Source organism: Limanda limanda, chromosome 10 (assembly GCF_963576545.1).
Source record: "Limanda limanda chromosome 10, fLimLim1.1, whole genome shotgun sequence".
NCBI lineage: Eukaryota > Metazoa > Chordata > Actinopteri > Pleuronectiformes > Pleuronectidae > Limanda > Limanda limanda.
This window is the reverse complement of record NC_083645.1, coordinates 20,897,403-20,920,469: the sequence shown is the minus strand read 5'-3', so window position 1 is coordinate 20,920,469 and position 23,067 is coordinate 20,897,403. Positions and strand designations below refer to the sequence as shown.

The 23,067-nt window shown below is 41.0% G+C and overlaps 1 protein-coding gene across 1 annotated transcript; it reads left to right on the top strand.

Moving 5' to 3' along the window:
* Positions 1 to 4,298: 4,298 nt before the first annotated feature.
* LOC133012022 (solute carrier family 4 member 11-like) lies at positions 4,299 to 22,247 on the top strand. Its single transcript, XM_061079986.1, has 20 exons — positions 4,299 to 4,335; positions 10,647 to 10,697; positions 11,524 to 11,601; positions 12,195 to 12,238; positions 12,582 to 12,801; positions 12,915 to 12,996; positions 13,270 to 13,393; positions 14,218 to 14,427; positions 15,542 to 15,626; positions 15,776 to 15,901; positions 16,079 to 16,192; positions 16,902 to 17,034; positions 17,286 to 17,359; positions 18,109 to 18,364; positions 18,850 to 18,956; positions 19,786 to 19,951; positions 20,157 to 20,330; positions 20,546 to 20,741; positions 21,390 to 21,559; positions 22,181 to 22,247. Exons 1-20 carry the CDS (start codon positions 4,299 to 4,301, stop codon positions 22,245 to 22,247), a joined length of 2,514 nt encoding a protein of 837 aa, XP_060935969.1.
* Positions 22,248 to 23,067: the final 820 nt, after the last annotated feature.

Genomic DNA, 23,067 nt, shown 5'->3' with positions numbered 1-23,067 from the left:
GTTATCTCATCAACTTAGCACTTTGAAATCCTATTAATTTATGCATAACTATTATTAGACTCAAATATTATTGAAGTAAACAAAAAATGGGACAAACGCGTCATGAAAAATGGCCCCTTAGATTTGGATTGTCTCTTTATCTACACGCAGGTTGTGTTTATTCATGCAGGTTTATGGTATGAAGTTGGAGCTTTTGATTGCAAATGTGATGACCTTTAAGGCGAGAGGTCAAAGTATGAACACAGGGGGCTGCAGATTAGTAAGAAGGGATTTAAAACATTCAGGGGTAAACTGAATCCGAAACATATGCAACAATGAGAAGAAGAAGGGCTTTTAGGACACGTCTACAAAGTTAAAAACACTTATGTCTGAATTTATTTTGTCATACAGAGGAGCATCGTGTCAAATATGTAAACATTTTCTAAACCAAATCAAATTTGCTTTTTGCAAAGTCACATCTATTGCTTCAGAATTAACGGGTAAATACACATGTGGTGTGTGTTATCTGAAAAAGCTGAACAGTGCCATGAAGGAATCATTAAAAGGTAAATTTATTCTGGTTCCTGTATAATAATCGTCATAATAATCACACCGATCAAGCCCATATTCATGTTTGACATGAGTCCTGTTACACATTCATAGCTCCACTCAGTCAAATATTGTCAACAAGTTCTTACAGTTTGGTTTGTCACCTAATTCTTGGATGTTTGTGCAGATCTTAATTGAAAATTCATTTCATATTTGTCGCTTTTATAACCAACAGCTCAGACATCTCGTGTTTCCCTCTGAAAATGCTCCTCAGGTGTTCTGATGTTTGCTTTTCCCTCAGTTATGCCCCTCAGGCGCTCATGCAGGTTGATTAATGTTTCACTGTGGACTCAACTATGCTCACGTGTTTTTGCAACAAACCCTTTGACCACAGAAACTTAGTTTATTAATGCAACACGTCATTGCTTTCCTGGCTTCTGTTTGTGATGCTGTGGTGACTATTTGACTCAGGTTTGACACAGTTCCAGGAGGTGATTGAAGTTAAGGTTGTTTGTCCATTTCTTACTTTGCCCCGCAGAGAAGATGTGACAAAATTTCATATAATCCTAGAAAAATCTACATTTTGCACTAGGTCAAGGAAGCCCATTTTAACAAAAATAGATCATGATAAAAAAGGGGGGAAAAGGGCTTTTAAAAAGGGCTTTAACAAAATAAGAAACATTAAATAAAATGCTGCATTGTAACATGACACTGTGCTGCCATCTTGCGGCAGAAACAGGAACAGTCACACTTCCACTTCTTTGTTTGCCCTGGGCCAAATGATGATTGTCTTGAAAGTTGTGTGCAAATGGTCGTAACCCTGTTATCACAACATAACATGAATGTGGAGGTTTATTTCATCTGCATTCATCCGGCCTACACAACTGAAGCTGCCCTGGTTGAAAAATACTGAGCACCAAAGGTTTATTTCACCTAAAAAATAACCTTATTAAAGTTGGATTGTAACTTCAAAAATAACTATAACAGGTATAATGTTAGTAATTGCATCTTGTACTTGTAAATTCAATAGAGGGAATCCACAGGGAGAAACTCTTCAGCTTTTACAAGGACTCTTTGTTTTCAATGCAAATGTTTGTCCCTGTAGAAAGTCACGTACTCTCACACAGGTCATTTTCTATTACTTTCTTGTTGTTTATATTAATATTCCTCAGTGGGAAGGAATTGTTCCTGCCAAGCTGTCAGATAAAAACAAATCATTAAAATCCCTCCTACATTTTTTTCATCTCAGAAGAAATAATTGCAGTTTGTTCCTTGTGGCTAAATTAAATATTTCTCTCAATCCGAAGCTTCATAGCCTGTGTAAACAAGTGGTGATATCAGTGAAATATTTAGAAGAATGCTCAGGACCCCTGCTGTTGGTCCCTGCTGCTGCCTGCGTGTGTGTGTGTATGCTCTTGTACAGCTATCTTTGTGAGGACCACAACCTACAGAGTGAGGACATTTTGGGAAAGTGAGGACCTTTTGGCCAGTCCTCACTTTGTGACCCCCTCTTTAATCGACTGTTTAAAGAGTTTAAAGAGGGGGTCACAAAAAAAAAATCTAGAAATTAGTACATAAAGCATTAAGTACTCAAAAGGCACTTCTGGCAAGAATGAGTCTTATAATATGGGAAATATATTTAAGTGTGTATTTACAGACGTCTGTATTCATGATTGAAAATCAACAATTACTATATATTATATCACCTCAATATTAACAGCTATGTACCACTTCAGATTGTCCAAACATTTCCTTGGTTTTAGGGTCAGGGTTAGAATTAGGTTTAGGTTAGGTTAAGGATTAGGGTTAGACATTTAGTTTGGATGCTTAGGGTTAGTGCAGGGGACTAGGGAATGCATTATCCAAATGACTGTCCTCACTAAGATAGCTGTACAAACTTGAGTGTGTGTGAGAGAGACAGATAGAACAGATATAATATTCATCATATCTCTAAATGTGTCATTGTTCTTAGGATTGTGACCCGTTGTCCGACTGTTGTATTTATTTCTCTTCTTTCAGGGGATACACTGTCTGCTTCTCATAAAAAATGAATACATTAATTGTATGTAACGGTAAAAATATAGTTTTAAAGACGCAATGATAAGAGAAGATATGACAAGGTATGACAAGATAAGGTACAATAAGACAATAATAAGATTAGGTAAGGTACAATTAGACAAGATAAGACAAGATTAGAAAGGACAAGTCCGACAACAGGGAGCTTTTTTTTTAGATATAATGCCTATAGTGTGAATATACAGTGAAACAGGATTGTTGCAAATGAGCCATGGAGGCGCACAGACAGACGTGACACAGTTGAATGACTCATATTGCTTTCCATTAAGTTAAATGAATCTCGTTGAGTTGAGTCATTCTTTCCACAGTTATGACTTTTTCATGAATGACTCAAAGATGCAAATTTTCCATGAAGAACCCACAGAATCTTGATCATTGAGTAAATCTATGCATGGGCAGTGTTCCAACTGTTGGGGGCGGTGTGTCTTTAGTTTGATGCTCGATCCAGGCCTCTTTTCCACGACTCTCTCCTGGTCTGTTTGTGCGTTGTTGCATGTGGCTTGCATCAGGCTACTTCTTCGTAGTGTAACCTTGACAGTGTCTGACAAGAGCAGAGCTTTGTGTGTTACTCGTCGTCTGCTTATTTCGCTTTAGCAGTCGCAGCAATTTTGGGTGGATTTCACAGATCTGTGCGAACGTGGTATCAAAGAGAAAGATGAATTAGTGAGGAGAAGATATTCATATGCACGAGGAGAGGAGCGAACTTTGTCCTCTACAGAGTTTGTACTAACAAATAATTGAAGAGGTGTTTTCTGTTTAAGGAATCCTGATTTTTTTCAAGGAGTGAATGGACTGGTTGAAAATCTTCACAAAATTACTGATTAGCAATAGTTCAGTCCGGAAGGATACACACAAGGTATTTGGTGAGAAAAATAAAGCAACTAAAACCAAAACAAAACAAAATAAAACTGGAATAACTAACTCTTGAACACCACTGTGATAAATACTACCTGAAATGACAAATACCATTTTTGGTAAAGTTTGAATTGAAATGGAGGCAGGCAGAGTTTGTGACCAATGCTGCAACCAGCCACCAGGGGGCGATCAAGATGGCTTGGCTGCTTCTTTGAGGAGTTTCCTGGATACATCTTTACTCACACATTAGCACCAAACTGTGTGAAATAGGACTCTGTGGGCATGTAGCAGACACAAACACACACACACACACACGCACACACACACACACACACACACACACACACACACACACACACACACACACACACACACACACACACACAATGGATTGAACGGTTTTGTTTATTCAAGTTAAACAGGTTATATAAACAGTTAAATGCCGTTGACAAACTTTCCAAACTCACCTGCACGGCCCATTTTCAGTACAAAAAAAAATTAAGAGGATTTCTTATAATTAAATGAATCTAAATAGAAGTCTTATTTCCAAATGCTATCTTACTATGTGAAATTAGCTCGGGTATGTTTCAGTCCATAGGCACAAGGACCCAGCAGACACACACACTTCCCTCTCACCCTCCTCAAGCCTCCCCTTCCGGCCCTCCCTCTCCCTCCCCCACAAAGCCATGTGCTGCTGGGAGATTCTACTTCAGCCTGTGTTTGTGTATGAGAGACATTGAGAGGGGATCACCAGAAAGTCCAGGGTGTTAGAGAGCAGAGAGGATGATGATGGGTTGACCTTTGGGAAGCGTCTCACCTAAGAAACAAACCTGGAGAACATGGAAGCCAAACAGGTCCTCCATTTTGTGCCATCTGGTGAGTTTTACAGGGTTGGAGTGGGGTGAGAAGGTCTTCCATGGTGCAACATGAGCCATCTGTGGGAAACTCTCTCTAGAGCAGTGTGGCTCTTTGTGTGTGTGTGTGTGTGTGTGTGTTTGTTCTTATGCTATTTATAAAGTGGTTTCAAAGAGTTGATAGAGTGTGTATGAATGGTAATAACCTTTAATAGTACAAAAACGTTATTACACAACAATTTTCTTAAATTTCCCAGCTTGCCTGGCTGCAATTTAAATGTCTTTATTTATTCCACCACATTCTTAGTGTTCAAAAAGGAATATGAACAAGATGATTTTATTGTCAAGAGAGCCAGAAAGACAAAAGACAAATATGTGGGTCAATATTTACAATACAACAATAAATGATACTCTTGTCTGTAATGGAAACCTGCTAATTATTTTCCACATCTGTTTGAACGCACTTACAACAGCAGTCCAGTGAATTGAATCAGCACAGAGAAATATATTGCTTCCATAGAATATTGTTTAATCTTCAAAACACAATAACAGTTACTTTCCAACACACTAGTGTTGGAACTAGAAAATTCAGCAAACGCATTTAATCATTAAAAAATTCCAAACTTAATTTATTGTATGTAGATAGAGCATGTCTCTTGTTTGTATTGGTGGTCAGATATTATCTTTCGGAAATTATGTTGTTAAATCATTTGATTAACTAGTCAAAAATTGGCGGTAAAATTGATATTGAGAATAATCCTCGGTTGCAGCCCAACATTCAAGTTTTAATAAGTTTCCTGTTCAGTGCCATTTAGGGGTTAAATCGATTTTTCTCAGGTCAGGGATTAAGAAGATTAACTGGTGGAAAAATGTCCGAAATTCTAATCTGGCAAATTTCAAAGCTTTTTGTTCCTGTTGAAGGAATTCTCTGAGTGGAGCTGACGAGTTTGTGATGGTGTTGAAGCTGTTATCCAACCTAAAGTGTCTCTCTCTGTTAGTACGTTTTTTTCTTCAGTTTTACTTTATCCACCTAAACTGTAATGTTATAAACAGGAATTACAGATTCGAGTTTCAGAGGGGGGGTAGCTACACAGCAGAACAGTGTTATTCAGATGAGACAACTGAGACACTGATAACAACTCTCTTTGTCCTTTTGCAATACACTGTTGCATCGCAAGTCTCAAACGATTCGTATGGAAATGGTGAAGGATTTTCAGCATTCTCCATTGTTCCAATGTTCAGTGACCACCTCTCAATGCTTATCTGGCCTGCTCACCTTCACAGATGTGACAATAACAAGCACCTCTTTGCAATGTGGAATGTGCAATGTATTAAAATCTGAAACGTTCAAACCGTTATCAAAGAAGCCCAATCTAAACCCTCCATGATTTCTAATTGTCGGCCAATCTACAATTTTCCTCTCCTTAGTAAAAGTCCTTGAATATATTAGTAGACCACTAAAAACTCAAGGACTTTTGAGTCAGGTTTCAGGGCCGACTCAAGAACTGAAACAAACTTCCTTACAGCGATTCCTGAAATACAAGCTAATAGTGTCAATGATCAAAGTTTATATCTGTGTATTGTGCAGATTTTAATGCCGAGCACCTTAATATTTACATCGAAAGGATTGAGAAATGACTTTCAGGACTTGACTGGCTCAAATCATATCTAAAGGTCATCTGGTAACTATGTCAACGTTGTATGTGGAGTCCCTCAGAGATCAATACTTGGTCCATTTCTCTTCAGGGTGACCAGGCTGCCTCTTTGCCACATAATGCAAAAACACAAGGTTGGGCTGTCATCACTATGTTGGTGACGCACACATGTCAGCAGAAGAGCTCAGACTCAAACACATCGATATCCCAAAACGTCCTCTTTCAGATCCGTTTTGCCGACGTTACAAAACGAGTTTTTTTAATAATTTATAAAAGAGGCTTCAAGGATCAGGCAGATGCAAAAAAAATAGTGATTCATCCATTTATATTTGTCCTTTGGACATTTGCAATTCCCTCCTCACTCGTCCACCTTAAAGGATTGTGGGCAGACTGCAGCTTATCCACAAAAATGCCACCAGACTTTTAACAAGGCAGAAAAGAAATTACTGCATCCCCTATTCTAGATCTCTGCATTTGATTTATTTTACTACTGACTATTTAAAAAACATGACCTCTTGTCTTTACATCCCTTATCAGCCACCTCTTCAACATTGATTCAGTCTGTTGAAGGTGCTTTTGTGGCCAAAGCTAGTGCAGATAACATTAGTCACGTTTAAAAGACAGAAAAACCCTCCTGTGTTCTTGTGTATTCTTGGTTGTATGTTCATGTGCATGTTTTGCATACTTTAGGAATATATATATATATATACTGCTTGTATATGTAAACTAAATATCTGCTGTAGTGAAATATGCTATAGAAATTAATTTCACTTTTATTTATCTTTGAAACACTTTGGTCTCTTGGGGTTTTGCCGTATTTCATATGAACCTCTTTAATAACTAGAAGGGGAAAAAAAGAGGATGTTTATATTGTTGAGTAAAGTATAACTAAGTGGTTACTGTTGGTTCCCTGGTCGTATCCGTGGTGCTGGATAAACAAACATGGGACAGTCCTTGAGGTGTTGAAGTGGAATGAGCTGTGGTTCCTCCTTCCTGTTATTGGCTTTATTTCAATATATGAATGTGTACAGTGTGCCCTACAGAGTGTGCCTATTGACTGAGGCTCACCAGCAGACATTAAAGTAGAGTTAAATATATTTTATAACGCAGCAGCAACAGCACATGACTGTACATCTTAATTACAAGCACACAATTGAAAAACAGGCATTTATATTTACAAGAGCAAATACAAGGGCGCCTTATATTCATGAACACCAATGCCCCGTCTCCCGTCTGCTGGTTTGACCTTGCAAGGTTCAAGTTTTTCAGCTTTGTGACTCGGGGCACTCGATTCCAGAGACCCAACAAGGATTCTTGTGTTTCCTGTAGCTCAAGGACATCCTCCACCCAAAGATAGCAGGATGGCAGGGATTAGCAAAGTATCCTGCAGGCTTGAAGTCGGCTGAAGAGGATAAGACAGAAATTAATGAATTAAAGCGTGACCGCGCTGTTTTGGTAAAGTAAACAGTTACGTTTAGCCAACTGAGACACACACAACCATTATATTCCTTTGCTTGTTAGTACAAACCAGGAGCCAATAGTGAAAAACCGATGTAGAGTAGGTTCAACTTGTCTCCTGAAATCACTTGACAGGATAATTCATGCTGGATTGATGTTTAAATCAGTGGTGGAAGTAGGATTTTTATATATCAGGGGCCATAAAGGGGCCGCAATTTACACAGAGGGGCCAAGTATATGTCCAACAGCCATGCTTGATTCAATAAGGTGCAGGTGTTTGTTAGTCCACTCCGAGCATCGACCTGGTATTGCAGTACCTCCAGGAACGGTGCACCAACACAGTAGATGGCGGTAATGCACCTTGACGTTGGTTACTATCTGCCAATTCACCAGACAGACAGGTGACAGGACAGGGGCCAATCGGATTTCGGTGAAGGCCCCAGCCCTGGATCTGCCCCTAGGCAAAGGATGTGTGTAAAAGATGAGTTATCATGTTTAAGCGATATTTTAGGGATTTTTTGATTAAATAATATTAATAACAATAATAATAATAAGCAACACAGGGACAATTTATTTTGTCTTTAATGAAACTGCATCTACAAGCCTAGCATAGTTCACAAACAGGGCCAAGGGGTCAGAAACATGCAGGTTATTTTGAGGAGTAGAGGTTTCCCCCCTGTTGAAAAGCTCAAGGGTTGACTTACACCAGCACCGTCACCAGACTGCACCATAGGTATGAGGAGGTTAGAGCGCCTGCTGATGGGAAACCCACAGGCAGGAGCCATAGCAACCTACAGTCCTGCAGAAAGACTGAATTATTACGTCTGATAGATTTGATTTTGGTTCTGAGTGAAAGTTCCAACACAGTCTTTCTTGTCAGTTTCCATTTTTGCCGTAGAGATGTCTTGTATAGAGCTTAAGACCAGTTTTACAGCTGGAACTGATGAGAAGAGTATGTGGCACTACTGGTCACTGCCCGCCAGACTCTACGCTCCATCATGCTGTCATTCAGATAAAGTTAAGGGTATTTACAGTTAACTTGACCTTTGTCTTTACGAGACAAGACTATAAAGTTCTGGTCAAGCAGACTAAACCATCCTCCCTGCACTGAGGCACCCTGTTGTCTGTGACTCCCGTGAAGAGGAGGAGGACTGGGAATGTTCTGTCTAATCTGCTTTGAGATATAACCTCACTCCTGAGCCCCAAGAGCCAAGCTCTGCCTCAGGCAGGGAGAAGCTCATGTGTGCAGCTCCAGCGGTGTCTCACAGATACACGACTGCCTGTACAAACATCACACACAGCTGGTGTCAGCTTTTCATTGTAACTGAGAGCGAAGGGGTCTTTTTTTGGAGTTTCTCACCATGTTTAATTTGTTTTATTATCTTTATTCAAAATGTCTCCATTTGATATTCCTCTTCTTTTTATTCACATCTTATTACACATCACTTGTTGAGGGTTTGACCGACTGGAAATGAGGATCCAGCGAAGTCAGACTGTTTTCGTCGCTTGTGAAGTCACAGCTACTGTCAGAGAATGAGAAAAAGCAACAGTGTCAAACTGTGTGAGTCCACGTGGAGTCCAGGTTCACACAGTTTTATCACCGTGTGCTGGAAAGTTTAACTGTAAACAAACATCTCCATGAAAACACATTAGACAGCAGGTCTGCAGTGGTGGAAGAATCAATGCTTTCTAATATTTAAAATGTTGTGGTTTTGTGACCTGAGGGTTTAAGGCATTAATCATGAACAGCAGCGTGTTTGGCTTGAGTCTGGTCAAGACCTAAGTTATTTTTCTTTGCTCGAGGAAAATTTATTTTTCAAAAGTTGTTTTTTAAAAGAATATTTTAAAACTGCCAGGAAAAAAACATGTCTTGCCTAATGTATTTTATCGATACTAAAAGGATTCAAGTATTCAGTATTATAATAATAAAGTTTATATGTATATGGCACTTTTCTTTAAAAAAAGTGACAAAGCTCTTCTCGGAAATAAATAATAAATAACAGCAATCAAAATGAGGGAATGGAACATTATCAGTTTCATCAAACATTCATAAAAGCTTTGGAATAGAAAAGTGTAATAAGAGGAGATTAAAAAGATACTACAATCACTGCGGTTACATGTGTCCGATCGAAACTCGATTTCTGGCGTTGTCCGGTTTCAATCGAAGATCCATGTCATGTAACTCCACAAATCTAGATTTCTTGTGTCCGACTGAAGTCGGATAACCACCCCCAGATAAGTAGTTCGGATTTGGCTGTATATCGGACAACGCGCGCATGTAACTCTGGAAGCTAGACAACAACTGGAGATGACGTCTTTGCGCATGCTTGAGATCCTGCCATCATTTATGCCATCATGTAAACGTAGTGAGTGTTTCCTCCCTGATCTCTACAGCTACACTGTTCCACAGTTTCAAGGCTCTAACAGCAAAGTGCCCAAGTCCTCAACTCAGATCTGGGAATAACCAGAAGAGATGTATCGCGTATTAATACCCAAAGTATTGAAATTCATATGGAGACATAAAATATTGGTTCAGATTGCTTACCTCAGTGTCTTCAGTAGTGAACTCAGCCTGGTGTGATTATATAACTTGTTGGGGATGATAAGAGCTGAGATGATTTTGGATTCTGCCATAAATATACGGATTAAAACTTTTTTTATATTAACAGACATTCGCACACAGTGAATACTCTATGAGACGCTGCAGTTTCCCTCAGTTCACGGCAGCTTTGTTAGCATCTTTTAGCTCATTGTTGTTTCCAGACACAGTGGGCGGCTGTTTTCAGCTAAGAACCTGAGAAAAACTCAAACACCAGACGGACTCAGTAACTAGCAGGTGAACATCGTGGAGCGTTTACAGCTAAAGAGCCAGATATTTCCCTCCGGAGATATTTCCCTCCTCACGGAGTAGAATCCCGACGCCAGATGAACACTAATGATGCGTTAAATCTGCTTGATGTGTTAATAATTGAATGTTTGGCAACTTGTTTGTTATCAGCTTTATCAAGTTATATCAAGTGATTTGGTTTTAATATCATTACTGCCAATATTCTTTCATAAAATTTCATAGGACGCTGACCTTTACACAGTGTGATTGTTGCCTTTACAAGTCACTACAAACAACAAAATAACACTTAATAATGTACATCTATTTAGTAATTATATAAAAGCAATACTATTACCTTTGAAGTTGTGTAACTTTGTCTTTTCTCCCTTGCAGATGCTCCAGCCACTGGGAGGTCTAAGAATGGATACGTGTTCCAGGAGATGGGTGCGTAGCTGCTGGAACATATTTAATTTACTTTTCTTCTCAGCCTGGGCGCTTCTCTTTTTAATACAAACATCGAAGACATAATTAAGTTCCCCCCACTCCGAGCTAACACTCGCTAATTTATTGCAGCAGTTATTTATGCTAATGCAAATGCTTTTCGCTGCTCGCTGATGACCAATTTCTCATACTGGTGAGCACAGCCAGTCCCTCGCTGTGTGTAGAGAGGTTAATTAACGGGTAAATAACGAGGCAGATGATCTCTGAGTCAATGATGGGCAGAGGGAATATTCCTAGCTCAAAGCTTTGCCCTGTGAAGGGTTAAGGTTAATTCTCTAATACTGCGGCTGTTTCAACTCCGTTTATAAAACTCACAGTCGAGATGCCATTTTTTATCTTCTGTACGATGAAGGAATTTACGAGGGGAGGCTATTGTTACGTTGCTGCACGTCTGGTTTGAGGAGGATTTCTTTTATAGCGCCTCTCCCTCCCGCTTGCCGTGTGCTTGTCAACAGATGGCGAGCGGTGGGAGGGCAAAATAAATCGTCCCTTATTGGAGACACAGCTCGCATCGCATCTTAACCTTGATACAAGGAGCAGTTTATCGCAGCGTGACTTATCGCACTGAGCCAACAACTGAGGCTGTGACGGGCCTTTATCACCGCTGGTTATTTTATACGATTCACTCAGTTGTAAAGGGAATTTTAACAAAGAAAAAACGGTTCCACTGACACATCTGAAGTATTTACAAAATAAATTGCAGTGTAAAAATATATTAACGGATGTTTAGTCGTCAATTGACTGGGACCTTTTAATTTTGTATCCACAGAACTGCAGGATGGGGACCAGGAGGATTCTGGGCCAAATAACCACGTCTATGACAAAGACATCCAGATCAGTGTCTCAGGTATGTTTGTGTGTGTGTGTGTGTGTGTGTGTGTGTGTGTGTGTGTGCGACATAAATGAGCATTAACCGGCAGCTTGTTTAACTATTAATACCAGAGGAAAAAAACGAATGTATATTGGATGGATGACATGTCTCCACTTCCTCCAACTATCCAAAAAACTAAGCTAAAATAACCCAGCTATGAACGCTGCCATATTTTCAATCTGTACAGTAGCAGTTGAGGATCAAGACCCGTGTTTGACCAATCAGGAGGCAGTGTCAGCTTTCAATGATTAATCAAATAACTAATTAAAACCAAACAAACTAAACCAGTTTAGTTTTAGTTTGTCCCATCTATTGACATGAGGGACTTGGGACTTATCACCTAAACCAACCACCAGGTGGCGACCAAGACACTTTGGCTTCACTTTTGGGGAACTCTCATGTCGTCCATTTCCAACACAGTCTATGGAGAAAAACTATACGTTGGTCAGGGCCCTTCACACCCTTATAAATAAGATATTGTACATCATGGATTGGGGTGAAGGGACTTATATGTGTCTTAGTAAAAAAGTGGTGAGTTTAAATACATCTCCTTGTGTTTCTCTCTTCAGATCCTGACAGTCCAGCATTTGGACTTTTAAATACAACAAGACAAGTAAGATTTGATTTTTTACCTCTCAGTCACAAGAGAAGCTGCATCTCACAGCTCGAGCACAACACAACTGTTCTATCTGGATGTTTTAACGATGGCCCCTGATTTTGTTGCTGCTCCCAGCAGTGTCCTCAGATCCCTAATCTGTCCGCTCAGATCACTGTTACTGACTAACTGAGAAACTGTGCTGGATTTCAAAGGATCTGTTTTGAGATGGGAGGAATGTGGGGATTTAGAGCGACTGCTGGGCACTGCAAAAAATCAGAGAGGGAGCCTTTTCCCCTGTTTGTATCTCATCTTGATCACACGTTCAAATCGAATGTCCTCTGTTCTTGGTTCCCATCAGCATGTGAAGCTAATGAACTTCCAGGAGGAAGTGCGTGCCCACAGAGACCTGGACGGCTTCCTGGCTCAGGCGAGTATCCTTTTGGACGAGAAGGCTGCGACTCTGGACGAGGTGCTGAGGCGGATGTTGACTAATGTGGTGGAGGACGGACACGGGAGCTGTGACGTGGACACGGTTATGAACTCGCTGTTCACCGATGCTGCCGGAAAGGAGTTTAATGGTGAACTTTTAAGAAGTGACTCATTCAACGATGAAGCGTTTGATTGATCGGTTGCTTCACATATAGACACTACAGCTTTTTTCGGCTGTTCATTGCATTTTTGTGCTTCACAGTTCACCTCCTGTCAGAGACCATTCAGGGTGTGACTGCCACTTCCACTGGGGTTCGATACCAGCAGTCCTGGCTTTGTATTCTGTGAGTTTATCTCCAATAATATTTATGTGGATAGAAGCTATTTGAAACCGTTTTCATGTCAGTTGCTGAATTTATGTGGTAATTTCCATATGTGGATATTTGCCCAGTCCATTTGACAGTACAGGGGCAAACATAAAACCTCCTTTATTGGAAAAGTAATTATGTCAAAGCTTGATAAGTGGCCTCTAATTTTGCACCTGCCAAAACAGACTGCTGCACAATCAATCATTTATACGCCACCGAATCAAAATAATTGATTTCCTATCAATTCAGCGCCAATGTGCGGAGCCTGCAGAGACGCCATGTCTGTGTCGCCCGCCTGGAGAGGCCGCAGAACTGGGGAGTCAACTGCTGTGAGGCTCGCTTCGTCATCCTCATCCTGGCGCCTCCCAGAACGGTAAAGTCAAACTTGTTTCATTGGGTATTTCATTTATTTGTTGGTTGGTTGGCACACGGCAGAGGACACCACCTCCACAACGGATCAACAGCTCCCTCAAAGTGATTGTCTTATTTGTTTGGACACAGTTCTTTTCAAGATGCTAACTTTTGATTCTCCTCTGAATCGATATTATCTTATTCACATATTGGTAGTTGTAGTTTTATAGCTCTGTTTATTGCCATAGAGGGTATGGAAAGGTCTACCCCTCTAGGAAACCACATTTTAAATCTGCCAGAGCTGGATTTTTTTATCTGGACAATATTTCGATACAGATTTATAGATTCCTCCTTAAATATGATTACATTTTTAACCAAGATCAATGAGTTATTTGCTGGGAAATTGGTGCTATGTTAAAGGAAGACAAATAAATCCCTAAATTCGCCCCATTGGTCAAATCTATATCAAAGTTTAAATGATTCTTTCTCGGCAAATATACTATCCTTCCATCAGGTTTTGTGAAAAACCAACCAGCCAATCAACCGACAGGGACAAAAACACAATTTCATTAGTGCAAAAAGCCAGATATTCAAGGTTTCCAGCTGTTTCCAACCTTCTGATATAAACTGAACATTTTTGGAATCCTGAGTGCCCTAGTTATGTTTCCCCATTTTCTGACGACATAGAAGAAACAATTGAGATGTTAATCAGCAGAATACTATAAAAATTAAGTGAACTTTAAAAGCTACGTTGAATCCCCTGGACAGCACTTTTGAAATATTACCGAAACACTTCAGCACTAAGCAGACTGCAGTTTGCTTATCTTCTTCCTCATCTCTTTTCAGAAAAGCACCAAGACAGCCGTTGAGCTGGGTCGAACGTTTGCCACGATGTTCTCCGACATTTCCTTCAGACAGAAGCTTCTGGAGGCAAAGACCCAGGAGGAGTTCAAACAGGAGCTGGTGTTCCAGCGACAGCAGCTCTCCATCCTCTCGGAGAAGCCGGTCATGGAGGAGGTGGAGGATTCAGATCCACGTAGAGGGAAATCACTTGAGGTGCGAAAGCAGAGAGCGATTAGACACATGTTGTATAAGAACAACGGTGATGCCAATAAGCAATAACCAGGATTTACGACTGTAGCAAACAAAACATGCTCACTTGTAAAACCAACATTTCTCTACCGACTGTTTGGTTTCGCCACATGTGGAAACCGCCCGCACGTTTTCCCACTGCATCCAGGCACATAAAGCCGCGGCACAGTAAAGTAGACGAGTCTGATCATGTCTGCCGGAGGAATTAGAAGCAGCTGGGCGACAAGCTGGTAAAAGCTGCCAGGTCTGCCATGGCTCTGGCAGCAGAATGTGTGCGGCTCCATTGACTGATGAAGTACTTCATTACGTCCCGTGTTTAAATTAGGAGGAGATGTGTGTGAGCGGCAGGGGGTCAGAAGAGGGAACACCCAAACACTGTCTGCAGCATCGTGTCCGTGGGGTTTAAAAGACTGAAGTGAACAACAGGCTGCGGCGACACCTAATGTGATAAACAGCCTCAGAACAGCAGTTCAATGTTGGTTGATTACAGCGAAACCAAACTACAAGAAAGGAAGGGTCATCCAACAAAGAAGCACACAAAGGTGATTGATTAGAACTTGAGCGCAATAGAAAAATCACCTATGTGCACAGTGTTTCCTGTGGTGCTGCAAATTGGCTAAAACCCACTTAACCCACTCGCCTTTTTAAAGGAGGTTTATCCATCTTAAAAAAAAAAGCTTATTTTCACTGATTTCTCAGGGGTCATGTAGGGGAAATGAAAAGCCAAAGTGATTTATTTGATTGAAGATGAATGTTACCACACATTTTTTATCCTTTGTAACATTCATGACCAAAAAAAGGCTATTTCTAATCATGTTTAAATCTGATTTGACTTCTGTAAATCACGACCCCACACTTGGCATCTCATTATCGCCCTAATTTGGGGACCACTGCCTTGGATGTGATCCTCCTGTCCCTGTGCTCATCATGAAAATAAGACAAGTCTTTGGTGCCATCAGAGAACACTTCATCCACTCCTGCCCCTTTACAGTTTTTAGTATAATAATTGTTCCCTGAGCTCGGTGCCGTCCTTCACACTGACTGAAACATCTGGTGATTCATTTCTTTTCCCTCACAGTTCAGAGATTTCCTCAAAGCCGGTAAAGGTATTTATGGCGACCTCCGGCGCAGACTCCCCCTCTACCCCTCGGACTTCACAGACGGTAATAACACTATCTCGTAACGCCGCTTCCTAAGAGGTCATGTGGGCTGATTTGTTCGTGCTAGTGAATCACAAGATATTGTCGTCAAAGCCTCACACTGTTGATAAGGTTTTTTATGTCTTTAATAACCCTTTAAATAATCCATCAAGGTTTATATGGGGAGGACCGCTCTCTGCTGAAATACACCACCACTGCTATTTTTCTCTACATTGCCATCCTGCTGCCTGCCATTGCCTTCGGCTCACTGAATGATGAAAGCACAAGAGGAGAGATAGGTAAAGACTCCGGCCTGTTGGCTTAATCTGCAACATCCCACCGTGTTATTACACAGGCATTGATTTCCTGACAAAAATGTGAGATCTGCTGCATAGATAAAAAAGTGTAACAGCAGAATGTGATTCAGTAGTTTGCCGAACTTTCACCATCTCTTTTGATTTTGGTTTTGTTGACAGATGTTCAGAAGACCATCATTGGACAGAGCATCGGAGGAATCATCTATTCTTTGTTTGCCGGCTCGCCGCTCGTCATCCCACTGACCACTGCACCACTGGCCATTTTCATAAGTGGTGGGTATTCTGTATTTTGACCATCACATTTAATCAAGCAAATTGTACACACTCATATATATCAGTTCCCTACATTTGCCTGTTTTTTTCAATCCACACTGAGTCCTTAGGAAATCAGTAGAAATGTTGAAAAACACTCTCTCTCGCAATTTTAAATAAAGAGATAAGAGATTCAAGGATCTGCCCCCTCTTCTAAATATGCACCAAAATGAAATGGCTTCCTCTCTGACCCACATTGCATCCTTCACCCAAGTTTCGTATTAATATTTCTGGTAGTTTTTGCTTATGTCTGTTCACAAACAAACTAACCAACCATCAAGTAAATGGGGGTGAAAACATAACCTCCTTGCCGGAAGTCGCAATCTCACAGGCAGCAATTCAGTTATTCACAAATGCAGAGAGTCTGACAGGGCACACAATGTCGCCTCCGTCCACCTCTCTTGGTTTTCTGATGGTCCCTGAGGGAGCGTTTCATCATTTGTGTTAAACCTTAAATAAAATAAAATAATTTGATTAGACAAATCTGATCTGCTCTGACACTCGACTCCTGACTAGTGGATGATTTTGACTATTTACAGTAAACAGGAGTAAGAGCTGCCATCAGAATCCCGGACAATGATTCATTAAACAACACTGCAGCAGTTAGGTAGTAAATCTACTGCAGACCTGTCGCTAATGATGAGGTTGTGTGTGTCTTTATGTTTTTCAGTCATCAGGGGTATCTGTGACGACTACAACCTCGACTTTGATGCCTTCTACGCCTGCATCGGTTTATGGAACAGTTTGTTCCTCATCCTCGGAGGCTTGTTCAATGTCAGCTTGCTGATGAAGCTCTTCAAACGGTGAATAAACAACACGACTCTCGCCGGGACAAAAGCGCCACACTTCTCATATATAACTAAACACTGAAGCGTGTGGCACTGAGGCGACGTCACGTGCTATGACTCCAGCCATAACCGTTAATATTGTTGAGTGAACGCCGCTGCTACTTCAGCCATCATTTTGCCTTGAATGGACTGTTATGTCTGTGCCCGTGTTAAAAAACTGTGTTGACTGATCACGCCATGCGTCTTTACCTTCCATTATCTCTCAGCTCAACAGAAGAAGTCATCGCATTGTTCATCTCCATAGCGTTTGTCGTGGATGCGCTGAAGGGAACCGTCAAAAGTGAGTGAAGTCAAGGTCAAACTACATTAAACATGTTTGAAATTGAATGCGGCCTCTGCGGCGAAGCTATCACTCCACAGGAAACATCACACCTGTCATTTGTTGCTGGTAATGTAGCCCAGCAGAAGCACATATCCATCATGGAGTATACAAGCATGAAATCGAACTGGACCTCCTGTGTGTTGTGTTCTGATTTTACCACAGTTCACCTTGCTCCTGTTTATCACTTCTACAAACGGGAGAGGAAAGACATGGAAGAACATGTAGTGGACTCTTGCTTTCTACCTCTTTAACCCTCAGACTGTTTGAATTCAGTTCATTGATCAAAATGCTTACATGTGCTTGGATGCCAGGAAATATACTGAAAAAGACAATGTAAAAGGGAAATATTATAGAAGCCCACAGGGGTCACAGCGAGGTTTGCAGTACTTTTAGTTACCACGCAATACAGTTATCTCCCGAAACTTTTCCTCTCCTGAGTCATGTGTTGAAAGCTTAGGTGCGGCTTGCCCTGCATTTATTTGTCTGAACACGTCCAAGCCCGAGAGAAACCAAGCAACCCTGATGCAGTCAATGTTAGTGGCATTGTGTTATTGTTTGTTTTTTCCAGTTACAGACAAGTGCAGTGTAAAAAAAAAGACGACCATCCCGAACCAGAATCTTAATAATAATAGATACTGTCACATGTTATCTTCTAGTCTGTCTCTAGTGTCACAGTTCTCCTCTCCTCTTCCATCCACCCCTCACAGTTTTTGAGCACTTCTACCACGACCCCACACTGGCGACCACAAACAGCACGCTGGTGCTTCAGCAGATCACTGAGATCCTAGAGAAGGCAAATAACCAGACGGGAAACATGCTCGGACCTAACAACGAGACCGGTTCGATGTTGGTCTTCCTGCCCCAGTCTTTGGTTTTATGCTCCAGAGAAAGGCCCATCCTCTGCCTGCTGCTCATGTTGGGGACCCTGTGGCTCGGTTACGCCCTCTATCTCATCAAGAAGAGGTACGTTCATGCGTCAGACCTTAAAAAGTGCTGAACCACAATGAAAACTAGCATATTATATTAAATACAGGGGTTATAACCACACCATCAACTTTGTTTTATTTTTCGAGAGAAACATCTTACATTTTGACAGATGCTAGAATTAATGTTTTGGGGATAGTTACTTTTCTCCTTTAACTGTAGTAGCAGCATATTCACTCATATAAGCAGATGAGAGAAGCTGGAAAAAAGTACCAGAGTCAGACAGAAGGTAACAAATCACATACAATGATTTTCACCCTTCAGGTTCAGTTATGTTATACATGAGGTACATGAATATCTCCTGGGATGTAATTGTTCTTCCCCATCAGTTGTAAAACATTCAGTACCTGACATGGAATATCTTTCACATTGAGAAAATAACTACTGTAAATACTGCGGTAAAACTTGTAGGATTTATTACATCACAGTAACATGTTCTGATGTGTCTCTCTTCTTCCACGCAGCCCATATCTGAACCCAACCGTCAGAGAGGTGGTGTCTGACTGTGCTCTGCCGACCTCCGTCCTGATCTGCTCCTTCATCGGCTCCTACCTCTTCCTCGACATCCAGCGTGAGTACACATCACTCAAAATAAAAAGGATTGATATATGAGAACCCTCGAGAGTTTAAGTCACAACCTCGACACAGAACTCATTTTACTGCCCACGAATCCTCTCATGAAGGAAGGTATTTATATTCAGTGGGGTTTGAACCCAGTGCGAGTTCTGAATGAAGATGGATCAAAATGTAAAAGTCCAAAGGAACAGTGAGGCTTAGGAAGTCGGCTGAGTGTGACAGAGCTGAGCTGGTGATCAGATGATCCTCTGGCCAGAGCAGGACAAGCAGGGTTAGTGGTGACATAAAAAAAATAAGCTCCCAAGGCAAAACTTCAAGACGAGCAAATAATGGTAGAAGACCGGTACCACGAGGTGATGCCACATTCTGGTGGTGATCAGACCGGCAGTTACTGCAATAAGGCGACCAGGAGCAAAGCCAAACTTCATAATCACAACAATATATATCTGTGTATCAATGAAATGTTATGTCAACGCCAGAGAATCTTGTAGTGCACCTGCAATGAATAATCACTTTATTTAAGTGAGTGTTTCACAACTTACCAACCCTAACTTAAATGTTGTGAATATGCTTCATCTTTTCCTTTGAAGATAGAGATATTTGCAGCAGTTTGGGCACTGACTTAGTTTACCTTCAAATTAAGTGTTTTTTTATCATCTGGCTCAACTGTAAACTTGCCTACAACCTGCCTGATCATCTGGCCGCTTATGTTTTCAACCACGTGCACAACAAGACCAGAATCAATAGTTTAAAAGAGACCTATGTTAAACTTTGTTTGGTTTGTATTCAACCCTGTTTTCTATCACTCTCATGTCCCCTGTTAGTCCCTGTGTTCAGCGTCCATGACGGCCCCATCTTCAACTTCCCTCACTTTGAGAAGCTGACAGGGTTGAACGCACTGAGCGCGGTGGGGCTGGGCTTCCTCCTCGCGCTGCTTATCTTTATCGACCAGAACATCGTCATCTCGCTCACACATGTACCAGAGCACAAGTAAGACCCAGATTTTATGTTTATCATATAAAATAAATCAAATAATCCTCTACAGCAGCATATCTTGATTTACAAATGCATAAGTGGTTATGTTGTATATTCGTGTTCGTTATTTATGGGCAGTTTTATTTCATGAATATTAATAGAAGCACTGCTGCAGCGTTTCATTGACAAACCGTTTTGTGTATGTGCACGTCTGTACCAGGTTGCTAAAAGGCACAGCTTTCCACTGGGACCTGATGCTGACTGGCTTCATCAACATCCTCATGTCCTGCCTGGGGTTGCCATGGATGCACGCTGCCTTCCCACATTCCTCCCTACACGCCCGTCAGCTGGCCAAGGTGGAACAGCACGTAGAGAACGGACACGTCTACACAACGTGAGTGAAGTTAGAACGAGGACAAAAAGCAAGCGAGGCTTTGAAAGACAGCTGCGAGGCACCAGTGTGTCTGCGCCCGTTGTACCCTGAGCTGTGATGGTTTGTCAGCGCAGACCCAACAGTCCCTTTAAAGTCAAGCAAACTGCACCAAATTGAACTCACTCATAGATATCATTCCATCATACACTACCTTTCTCTGCCTTTTTGTGCCTCAGTATCGTCAGCGTGAAAGAAACGCGGATTACGTCTCTGGTCGCCAACATCCTGATCGGCCTGTCTGCCTTCATGCTGCCCATCCCTCTGCAGTGGATCCCCAAGCCCGTCCTCTACGGCCTCTTCCTCTACATCGCCGCCACGTCACTGGACGGGAACCAGATGATGGACCGCATGTGCCTGATGCTTAAAGAACAGGTGATCAGGGAGGAGATAAAGAGACTGATGAAGAGACTCGCTCCAGTTTGATAGTTATAAATCAAATTTCATATGCTGGTTACACCAGACGTTAGTAGTGGGAGTTTGATATCCAAACATTCACAGGGAAGAAAAGGTGTAGGAGCTGAAATCTATGGCATCATAATCTTAAATCAGTTTCTTGTTGTAACAATAAATCTTTGCTTGTTGATAACTTCCACCTTAATAGTTGGAAGTTGTGTTATTATTATAATTATTATTATGGGAAACATTTGTTGTCGTAAAGAGACATGTTGAGCAAGAGAAATGTGATGTTGTTATAATAACAAACAAGAGAATCTATCTTTGTCCTCTGCTTATCCGGGATCGGGTCATGGAGGTATAGCCGCCCTACAAGGGTATCCCAGGCTTCCCTTTCATTATTTTTTACGACTTCCCACAGCTCTTCCTGGGGGATCTGGAAGTGTTCCTAGGCCTTATGGGATATGTATGTCCTCCAGTGAGTTCTGTGTCTTCCCCTGAGAAGAAGGCGCCCAGGAGGCATCGTGATTAGATTAGCGCTTTTATTCCAAGCTCCCTCCGGAGGAACTAACTCCTCACAACCACCATAGATCTTAAACCATATTGTTTTCTCTCGTCTCTGTCCAGACCTCGTATCCCCCCACCCACTACATCCGCCGGGTTCCCCAGAGGAAGGTCCACTACTTCACGGGGCTGCAGATGATCCAGCTCATCATCCTGTGTGCGTTTGGGATGTATCCTCTGCCCTACATGAAGATGGTGTTCCCCCTCCTCATGATACTGCTCGTTCCCATCAGGTGAAACCCTGCTGCATTTCATTTGATTTAATCTCGTTCTTTAAACACATCTGTCTCCTTCAAGTCCCTGAGTCTATGGACATAAAGTAATAAATAGGTGAATTACTACTTTAATGAGTGTAACATGAATGTGTCTCTAAGGGTCTTGCATTACGTTCAAATAGTAAATTATTGAATTGTAAGTGGTGAAATGTGCTGAATTTTTACTTTTAATCATTGAGGTAAATAGTGTTAATAACATCTACATAATTTTACTTCAGTCATATTAACAGTCCAGTATTTTCCAGTAGTAATGGGTTACATAAGAATACTGGTAGTTGCGTACATTGTGTTGTCTGCTTGTTGTTCATCTGATAGCGGGATTATGCAGAAACTACTAAATTTCCCTTCACAAATGGTAGAGGCCAATTAGTTTTTTTCTTCAACTGTGTTATATGACAAATAAATAATTTAGGGTCATCAGACCACCCCCCCTTTGTTTTCGTGTATAGTTGTGGATGTTTCTGTTTGATTTCACTCGTCCAATTCTCTGTTCTGTTCCCCCGCCTGTGGTTTATCCTTTAAGCGGCTGTCTCCATGTGATCAGTGTGTGTGACCGTTGTCTCTGTGTTCTTATCTCAGGACCAGTCTGCTTCCCAAAATGATCGACGCCAAGTACCTGGACATCATGGATGCCCAACACATGTAGCACATCACGAGAGGAACTCCATGATTGTGTTCATAGCTGATTTTAAATGCATTTGGACTGCAAGACTTTGATGGAAGCTCCCTGCTGGTGACTCTGGGGCCGTTCACACCTCGTCTCATTTCCTGTGTCCTTGTTCAACACAGATTCACCATCAGTGTTGTCGACTTTAATATGTGACATTCCTTCACCTTTATAACACTGAACAGTATCGTCACAACTGGCAGATGTTGAGTTAATGTCAGACATACTTTTATATATTTAAAAAGCAACATTAATCATGTGAGTTATTTTCATGTTGTTTCAGAGAGAGAGAGCGTGTCTCTCACCTGATGTGCTGATGAGGTGAATAAGGATGTTACAAAATCAGTGAAAGTAATTTCACCACTCAGAAATTCATTCATGTAAAACAGTCTCTCACATTGGGACAATAACTGGTATTTTTATTTTGAGAAGACTCATGTAACAGTTTCTCTGCATACAGTGTCGGTATTTAATCAAATTGGTGTACAACAACAAATAAAAGCCCTTTGGGGGAAATTAATGAATGTTTCTCATTAGAATGTGAAATTGAGGAGGTTCATTTTCACCGTGTCTTCAGTAACTACTTTATTATTAATCATAATGATGATAATTATCATTGTCATTATTAACAACATCAATACTAATAATACATCTCGTTCATTCTCAAATTCAATTATGCAAAAAAATTCTTGCAAAAAAAATACATCATTTCTGCACCATGTTTTATGTTTTATTTATTATAAGATGATACATTTACATTTCTCCCCTCAATAATTCATCAACTCCATCATATTTTTTT

Excerpts from the sequence above, each read along its gene's own strand:
- LOC133012022 (XM_061079986.1), top strand. The coding sequence starts at position 4,299 with ATGGAAGCCAAACAGGTCCTCCATTTTGTGCCATCTG. Across the intron at positions 10,698-11,523 it reads ATACGTGTTCCAGGAGATGG|AACTGCAGGATGGGGACCAG; the intron begins GTGCGTAGCTGC and ends TTGTATCCACAG. Across the intron at positions 17,360-18,108 it reads GCTGAAGGGAACCGTCAAAA|TTTTTGAGCACTTCTACCAC; the intron begins GTGAGTGAAGTC and ends CACCCCTCACAG.